Source organism: Mytilus trossulus, chromosome 2, assembly GCF_036588685.1.
Source record: "Mytilus trossulus isolate FHL-02 chromosome 2, PNRI_Mtr1.1.1.hap1, whole genome shotgun sequence".
Lineage (NCBI taxonomy): Eukaryota > Metazoa > Mollusca > Bivalvia > Mytilida > Mytilidae > Mytilus > Mytilus trossulus.
The window spans coordinates 30,687,781-30,697,936 of record NC_086374.1 but is presented as its reverse complement, the minus strand read 5'-3'; the positions used below and the strand labels follow the sequence as shown (position 1 = coordinate 30,697,936).

The window sequence follows — 10,156 nt, the reverse complement described above, 5'->3', positions numbered from 1 at the left end:
GTTGCATTTGTAGCGCTTTATTCTATAATTGTAGACACGGTCATCTCTTTTACAACCCTATAAAATAAATCAAAGAAGCAATCAATACTAGCACTTATAATTACAACTCTTGCTAGGATCATGAAAACACGATTCATTTCATTTTTTTCCTTTAATTTACATGTGCACTTTATTGTGGAAGTTCGTGAAACATTTAATATTATGATTCTATAAAGGTGATTGCAGAATGACGCGAGATTCCTGTTAGCTAATCATAATAAGCCATTAGGTATTATAATTAAATATTAGTAAGTAATTATTTCGATCTGATATTTTGAATTGCCGGATTGATGCATTCCAAGGTTCTCAAGTGTTCCTTCTAGGTAGTAAGGAAGTATAACTTTTTTTTATCAATCAGGAAGTACGTTTAAACGAGTTTTTTTTGTGACACGATTACAAGAAGAGCGTCAGTAAATTTGATAAACTTTCCAGATGGAAGAAAACAAGGTATGTATGTGTATAAATCTTTTTTTCATTTTAAGTTCGTCGATTTTTTTATTGTCCCTTTTTATTTTATGCATACAAAAGAAAATGTCCTTCAAATGATTTCGTTTAATTATATATAGATTTAGCAGACGTTCGCATCTACCTTTTTCGCAGTTATTTATATGATGTTAAAGGTAAATAAGTCTCATATTTATTGTATATAAAATGAAATGTTTTATAAATAGATACATACTCTCTTATCTGCAAAGTTTACAGATACATAACCATCTTATATGCACAGTCGCTTAAATTGAATTGTATACCAGTATTTTGTTTTTCTTAATATATATATATACAGATCTAACATTGTTGGGTTGATGTTTAGACGATTTGCGATTTGGTGTCACGATATCACAGTAGCATGGGTTCGAATCCCGGCGAGGGAAGAACCAAACATTTGCTTTCTAACATTGTTGGGTTGATGTTTAGACGAGTTGTATATACATTATGTACACAGCCATGTATCATCATCATTGATGGCGATCCGATGGATACATCTGTTGTAGGGTTGTCACTGACTCAGACGTACTTATGAATATAATTATTTTCTGTGACTGTATCTTACATTAATTTGTAGGATCCTTTACTATAGATAATTTAGCTGATCTGTAACAATAACATCTTCATGCCTTATATATCATGTACTGTAGTACGCCGCTAGATTAAAACTGACGTGGAAAGGTAACACATGCCCACCGAAAGCTCTTTTTTGAGAGCCCAGGTGGTCGTGTGGTCTAGCGGGACGGCTGCAGTGCAGGCGATTTGGTGTCACGATATCACAGTAGCATGGGTTCGAATCCCGGCGAGGAAAGAACCAAAAATTTGCGAAAGCAAATTTACAGATCTAACATATATATATATATATATATATATACAACTCGTCTAAACATCAACCCAACAAAGTTAGGTCTGTAAATTTGCTTATATATATATATCACTATTTAAGATATGATAATGTTTGAATGTCAAGTGAATACACCAACCAACCAACAGTCAGCTGACAACAAAAACAAATTGATCATATGACTGTGTAAAATGCTTTATATACTACAAAATGTAAAATAATTTTAGTACGAGTGAACAACTAGCTTAAAAGATAACAGAAAATTAAGCATGACAAAAGACTCCGAATAGAGGTGTGTTTTGTTTTATCAATTCAGGTTTTGGTCCATATAGATCCCAATTAACACAAATATGTAATTTATGATTAAGTTTAAAACATTGCCAATAATAAGTAATTGTATTATCTATTAGCTTATGGATGTTTATTTTTAAATACTTAATCCACTGTATCAAAAGTGTATATTTTATTTCAGCTCCCTGGTGTTATTGGACTAAACATTGGTGGTTATAAATTCACTACAAGGTTATCGACCTTGATAAGGTACTCAGATTCTATGTTAGGGGCGATGTTTAGTGGACGTCACAAGTTAGATAAAGATAATAAGGACAACTACTTCATTGACCGAAACGGGAAATATTTCCAGTTTGTTTTGGAGTTTCTTAGAGATGAGAACTTTTTACCTCCAATCGATGTTCGAAAAAATGTATTGATTGAAGCTGAATATTTTGGAATTAAACCGCTCGTTGATAAATTAAAACGTTTGCCACCGTTTTTTCCTGATGAAGTCATTGTAGATAATTTAAGAAATAAAATGAAAGATTATCGAGATATCAAAGAGAAAATTTCTCACTTGTCAACAGTGGACGTAGTAGATCAATCTGGAATTAGCTTTCAACCTACAAGCCATGTCTATGTGATCTGGTATAAAATAGAAAATCCAGTTCAAGGTACATATAAAACCAAATTAACATTTGAAGATATAATTACTATATGGGTCCGTTCCCCAGAAAATGTGTCCAAAACTGTATGCATACCTTGTGATGCACAATCAAATTCTAGAGATTTGTTCCGCATTCTTCAGTATGACTTAAAAAATGATGGATATATTTTAACACTAAAAAGTACCTACAGTAATCAACCTGACGATTACCTTAGATATGAATTTAATGGGGATGTATTTATCGCACTAGCGTGCACGACATTGGAATTTACCTGGAAGTCTGATATTTGAGACTTATAACAAAATCCTTTTATCATAAATTAATAAAATTTACTTTTGTTTTTGCTTTCATCTTTAGACATATGTTTTTATTTTATAAAGAGATTGGTTAAAATTTCAATTTCCATTAGAGGGTTGATTCAATTTATAAACAAATATCTTGCCGCAATATAGCCTTTTTGTGCTGATAGTATTGTACATGTGATTTTCATGGAAGTCATTTGGTCCTGTTCCTCTTCTGATTAGTTTAAATGTGTAAGTGTGTGATTACTTCAGTTTAAAGAGGATCATTATTGGTAAGTCATGTATTAGTTTGAGTGACCCCTTGATTCGAGCGACACTGATGAGTCTTTTGTAGACGAAACGCGCGTCTGGCGGAAATATGAAAAGTTTATTTAGGTATGGCTTTTGACATTCTTTTTTCAAGGCTTTTTGTACGCAGTTATACCATTATAACCACATCTCATATTCATAAAGATTATTCGGTTTCTTCGTCATGGTCTGCTGACTTCGAAAATGTTGCATTGCTAACACATTTGGGTATGCAATATTGAGTTGTTTTTATGTCAGACATCATTTTTCTAACAACTCTTGCAGGAGCCTGCTTATGATAAGAAAGGTTTGGAAAAACAAATGGAAATAAGTTCATGGATATCTCATCACAGAAGCGTGCGCAATTCAAACGTTTGGCGATTTTCGTTTGTTTCCAACCGTTCTAATATCGTCTTTGGTTTTTCACCCAGTAACATCATGTCACATCTAGAAAACAACAACATTCTATACAATCTATAGCATGGGTTTTGCTCCTCGAGATCTTGCGAAACACAGTTAGTATCATTCATACAAGAACTTGTAAAAAATAGCAATGAAAACATTCAAACTGACGCAATTGTGATGGACTTTGCCAAAGCATTTGACAAAGTCCCTCACAAAAGACTTCTTCATAAACTTAAGCACTATGGTATCGACAACAAAACATTGAATTGAATAAAGGACTTTGTCTCACTTCGCACACAAACGGTATGACTGCATGTCACTACCTCTGAACAAATACATGTCACATCAGAAGTACCGTAAGAAACAGTACTAGTTCCTATACTATTCCTGGTGAACATAAACGATCTGAATGAATATATTAAACATGGCACCCTCCCACATTTAGCAGATAACAGCATTATTTACAAAATCATCAAAAATAAACATGACTCATAACAATTACAAAAGGGTCTAACAGCAGCAGCAAAGTTGGAAGAGGACTAGTTCGTGTCCTTCCATCCGGACAAGTGTTCAGTCCTTCAAGTAACAAGAAAGAAATACCCTCTCCCATATGATTACATCTTACATTGGCACACTTTGCAACAAGAAAAAACGTCTTAACAATACAAACTGATTTAAAATTTATCAAACACACAAGTAACATAACAGAAAATGCAACTAAACAACTTAATTTATCAAAATAAACCTTAAATTCAGCTCACAATTACTTATATAAAAGGCCTATATCTCACATGTGAGACCAAAGCTAGAGTATGGAAGCTGCATCTGGGAACCGCATAAAAAAAATCACAAAAATCACGAATAGAAATGGTCCAAGGACGAGAAACAAGGTATACATGCAATCGATACCATAAAACCAGTTCCGTGACAAACATACTTGTCCATCTCAACTGGACAACGCTTGAACGCAGAAGAATTAGGACAAGACTTTTACTTTTCTTTACAATTATACACCACCAAGTAGCAATATACCCTACAAGATTGTTAATACCATCAGACAGTCGAACAAGACAATACACTCAGTCACCTATTCAGGCACATGCAGGCAAATAAAGACTCATATAAAGTATCATTCTATAAAAGCACAATCATCCAATGGAACCTTTTACCTGTTACTGCTGTCCAATGCACCACAGTTGAAGCTTTAAGAGAACAGATTCCTACATCTGTTCCCAACCAGTACTAAACCATTGTAACACCTTGTAAATAGTTTTATCTTATAAATGTACAGTGAAAATCAAAAACAAGTTATTACGTACTTTATTTACTTTTTTGATGTACATAAATATTTTAAATTTACCCACAAAGGACAATGGGGTTACAAGAGTTTTAAAAGCATATAACCAACCTGAGTTAAAATATAACATTGGAAGATGTTTTCCTCCGCGCAAACAACGACGGCCATAGATGAAATATTTTTTTCAAGTAAAGACAAGGGAGTGTAAAATAAAGTCTTAACTAATACGACAAACCATCGAAATTTTAATCAGTTCTCACATGTTAGCCGAAACAAATGGAGGAATATTGAAAACCATCTTAATCTATTGAACATATTTACCAACAAAGTTTTGATGTTTGATTATTAATGCTAATATATAGATCTTCAACCAAGGATAAGCATAGAGATACACTTGAAAGCGTTAAGTGAACCCTATTTACGGCCGTCAATAAATACTTCTATCCAAAACAGTCAGTTATTTCTTCACTGAGAGGACTTGCACCACATTTTGAAATGAAACTTACAAGACAACAATGAATATGTGTATCTTCTTCAGACAATGTAAACGGTACAGAGTGATGTTTGTGATTGTAAAAACATTTAATAAATGTATTACAGACTATTGTAGACATTATAACTAAAGCAAATTCTTCCAGTTAGTCTACAATCAAAATCTTATGATTACACTCAGACAGATGATTTTTAAATTGTTCAGAGTATTCAACCAAAACGTGGATCTTAAAGTAATAATTTAACTCGTTTTGTTTTAATCTTTAATTGATTGGGTAAGTGTAGAATTTCTCATTGAATGTTCTCTGTTAGAAAGTTAAAGGTAAACTGGTTCTAGTAAATGACTTTGTATATTGAATATCTTCTCTTAAAGATTTAAGTTGATAAAACACTGCTAAAATATAATACAAGTAGATTATCACAACAAGCAGCTACGGTGCATACACATATTATTCTTTAGTTGACATATATGCTTTTTAGATTTTCTAACCTTACATTTGTGTTTGTTCGTGAACTTAGTGTATGGCATACGTATTGTATACAACAGTAAATATCAACAAAGAGTTTCATGGAGGGAAATGAGGTATCTTAAAAAATATATTTAAACGTATATTAATACATTTTATAGAATCATCATTTATCATAATTATCATTTATTGTTTTTAACTTAATTTTCTTTTCACGTATTACTGTTTTTTTATGTGTATCATAAAGAGATGCAGTATGATTGCCAATGAACTTATGCTGAACTTGAGACTACTGGAGTCTGAGCTTGTATAATCTTATTAAAAAATGAATTGTGCATCAGAAGTTGTACAATATTTGTATCCCTTAAGAACGTAAATTTAGATACGATCTACTTCAAATCTTAGATCTTTTGAATAGTTTATTTTCAAAGGATATTAATTTAGTCATATTTTTTTTTAAGTTTTGCTTTTCTTGGTCCTTACATTGATTTTGCTTTTGGTAAATTAAAACATTGTTAAAAGAAATGCTATACATACATTCATAATAGATCTTTTCAACAATTGTCTACACCTACAGTTGAGCACGACTACGACAGGTAAGATGTGAGGGGTCGTCTCAAAAGTAAAAATTGAAAATAATACTATACATCACTAAGAGATTTACTGTATGAAATCTATTTGATTGACAATGATACACCTTTCCAACAGAGAAAAGTTGCATGGATTTTTGAATTAAGAAGGAAAAACCAATTATAAAATTATAAATCCGGCAAAGATTTGGCAAGAAAAAAAGAAACAGCGAAATAATTTCTGACCCGTTGGTAACAAAATAAAATAAAGCAATGACAGTGTAACATATAAAACCAACGATACTTGATCAACACGGAACCCATTAAACTCCATTGCTAAACAATTCCCGCTTCTTGCAAGAAACTCAGAGGTCATTTTCGAGAACAAGGGAATGGCTCTACGAAAAAAAGGACAATGTCTGTTGTTTTTTTCCGAAAACAGGCAATTATATTGGACAATCAGTTCGTGAGGACAAACATATAATTGAAAGAGGGAAACAACCCCTGCTTAGCACTATCCAAAAAAAAATTACAATGGTAAAGCTCTATAGTAACTAGTATGTTGAATTAAAGTGAGAGGGTGAGCGCTATAGAACCAGGTTTAATCCCCCATTTTCTACTTTTGAAAATGCCTGTACCAAGTCAGGAATATGACAGTTCTTGTCCATTCGTTTTTGATGCGTTTTGATATTTGATTTTGACATGTGATTATGGACTTTCCGAATTGATTTTCCTCTAAGTTCAGTATTTTTGTGATTTTAATTTTCCATACGCAGGTATGTACTGCTTAAATGTTTATACATCTCCCCTTATTCAAGAATGAACTACACCAACTTTAACAAGGTACCTTGATCTTTTCCTCCGACCTTTGAAATCAATATGTTTTTATCCATCCCAAAATTGAATGTGTACATCGGGTAAGCTTTAGCATGTTTAGATCGTTTAAAAAGGTCTTGACCGTGTTTACAAGTGTGATAACAGACGGACAGACAGTCCTGTAATAATGTTTCAGAAATTCTTAGAAATTTTCAGAAAAACTTTTTACAGATACACATTTATTCTTATTTGCATAAGGTATAATCATAAAGTTAATGAGAAAGCTGATCAGGAAGCGGAATGATTGCAGTAATTGTTTTATCCAATTCAACGTGAAATGTCGTGTAAATACATAAGATTATCGTTTGATAGAGAAATATTTATATTTACTTTTTTATATTTTTCATATCTTCTTTAGCTATATATAACCGCCAAACCGAATTTATATATCGTAATGATAATCAGACGTTTTTGTCTTTGAGACAACCCCTCCATTTTACCTGTAAACTGTAGGTGTCATTAGTCGAATCGAGAGTTGTTGAAAAGGTCTAATAACTTATCATGGTCCTATCCTGTCGATATTTTGAACTTATATTTTGGCATTTTACCTAGTGATCCTTTTCTCAGACTGCTAACGCCGTCTTTACACTAAATCTGTTGCATGGGTACTGATTGATATTTAAGTCAGAAAAAACATGGTGTTATTGGCTTTTTATCAAATGTCAGAAACTTTGAGTAGTCTGTGTATTTTGTCTTTATCTTATTTGTTTGTTGTGTTTCGTACAAATCTGATGAGTCGAGATATTGCCAGCTGACGTTTTATATTTATGTTTTGCTAGATCTTGAACGTCTTATGTAAGGAGGCGGTTGAGCACTCACGCATATGTTAAACCCCGTACCATCCTATATGTGCGCATCCAAAATCAGGAGCCAGTGATTCCGTGGTTGTTGGAATATTTTATTTGTTTTTCGTTTATTGTTTTAGTTTAATCAATGTTTATTTTTTTCAAAAGTGTGCAAAATACAATACAATAGAAATATTGTTTTGTAATTAATTGTTATTATTTTTTTTAAACATTTTGCATGTCGGTGTCTTTTATAGGTGATTATACTGTATTTGTACTTATACTTGCTTAGATCTGCGTCAATTTGAATTTCAGTCTGTTGAATATCTTTCACATATGCAATCAGGCTCCTCTTAATTATGCTGCAAAGTTCTAAAAGTTTCTATTCAAATTTGCTTATGCTTGCTTGTCATTAACCCTTGGATGGTGCTTGCATCTCACATGTACAGGTGAATTCGGCATTTTTGATATTATTGAACCTTTCTCATCTCTGGAGGTTTTGTTTTTTTTATTAACACAAATACACGACAAATACCAAGATTTATGACAAATGTGACGATAAAAGAGGGACGAAAGATACCAAACGGACATTCAAACTCATAAATCTAAAACAAACTGACAACGCCATGGCTAAAAATGAAAAAGACAAACAGAAAAACAATAGTACATATGACACAACATAGAAAACTAAAGAATAAACAACACGAACCCCACCAAAAACTAGGGGTGATCTCAGGTGCTCACAGTGTTCCAATTCCCCAATTCCAGTATCTTGCCTCTCATCAATTCCAGAAACATTATCTTACAATATGAAATATGTACAAAACATTTGTGTTGCATCTGATGTAGGATGTTTGGTTACTACTTTAACGTAAAAGTATAATTTAATTTACATTTTCAGTATCCTAAAGTCGTAGGACTTAATATAGGTGGTGAAAAATTCACAACAAGATTATCAACCTTGACAAAATATCCAGATTCCATGTTGGGCGCCATGTTCAGCGGACGACACAAGTTAGATGTAGATAGAGATGGAGATTATTTTCTAGACAGAAATGGAAAATATTTTCATTATGTTCTACAGTTTCTAAGAGATGAAAATTTCATGCCTCCATCTGGTACTCGCGAGAGAGTACTAAAGGAAGCAGACTATTTTGGAATAAAATCATTAGCTGAAAAATTAAGAAGGTACCCGCCTCTGTTTCCAGACGGAGTTATACTCGATAATCTAAGAAATAAAGTAAAGGATTATCTCATTATTAAGGAGAAAATAGTAGAGTTGTCAACAGTGGATGTAATAGAAAACTCAGAAATACAGTGTCAGAAGGCGTCATTCGTTTATATCACATGGTACACCACAGAGAATTTAGTAAACGGCAGAGAGTATCAAACGAGATTTACTTTTGAAGATGTAGTAGCGTCATGGGTTGGCTCAAAATTAAATGTTGATAAAACGTTGTGCGTTTCTTCGGACTGTTATCCACCAGACATAGATGAATTTTATCGTGTTCTTCTTTATGATTTAACAAGTGATGGATTTGTGTTGTCAATGAAAAATCATTACAGAAGTATTCCTAATAAATACATTTGGTATGAACACAACGATCAAGCATACGCAGCTGTACAATGGATGGCTCTTGAGTTTACTTGGGAATCTTCTGTGCAGTATTGCAGTGCCGGGCAAAGTGAAACGTCAAATTCTGTAAACATTTGAGTTTGCACATTCAAAAATTTAAAATAAGAATGCTTCCATTATTTTATCACTTTTCAACATTGTGTGCTAATTACTAACATAGCCCTTCCCCCTCTCCAATGAATATCGATCATTCGATTTGACAATTGAGTCATGTCGCATTTCTCGTGATGAGCTTGTGACATTAAATACAAATATGAATTAATGTGTGTCTAAAAGAACATTTATATTCTGCCGTCAGAAATTTGGCTTTCATTGTGATATCATTTTTCTACCTTTTTAATGAACTCATTTTTTGGCAACATATATCATAATCACCCTATCAGGTACTTGGTGGAATGAATGGATTCTACTTTCTATTATCATAGTTAAACCAAATAATATATCTGACCCAGTTACTTTGTATACATGTAGCTGACTAAATGAGTTACCATTGTCATTGTCATCCTAAAAAGGCAAGTGTTTAAAATATCAAACACTGGACATGCAGAATGAAATAACAATCTTTTCTTTTTTCGTCAGCTATCATAGCATGGGTTCATTCGAGTAAACAGCACGTTAGGACTTCGATGTAGACTTATAATATCGTCATTTCAAAATTCAAAAACTGATAAGAAATTAATTGAGACAAGACAGACTTACTTTATATGACCCGTTCTTTTTCAGATGACT

General features: G+C 32.7%; 1 protein-coding gene across 1 annotated transcript; it reads left to right on the top strand.

Moving 5' to 3' along the window:
* Positions 1-400: 400 nt before the first annotated feature.
* On the top strand, positions 401-9,521 carry LOC134705710 (uncharacterized). The gene is made up of 3 exons (XM_063564430.1): positions 401-486; positions 1,842-2,597; positions 8,693-9,521. The coding sequence occupies exons 1-3, from the start codon at positions 472-474 to the stop codon at positions 9,503-9,505; spliced, it is 1,584 nt and encodes a 527-aa protein (XP_063420500.1). The 5' UTR covers positions 401-471; the 3' UTR covers positions 9,506-9,521.
* The last annotated feature ends 635 nt before the right edge of the window (positions 9,522-10,156 follow it).

Excerpts from the sequence above, each read along its gene's own strand:
- LOC134705710 (XM_063564430.1), top strand. Across the intron at positions 2,598-8,692 it reads TTACCTGGAAGTCTGATATT|TATCCTAAAGTCGTAGGACT; the intron begins TGAGACTTATAA and ends TTACATTTTCAG.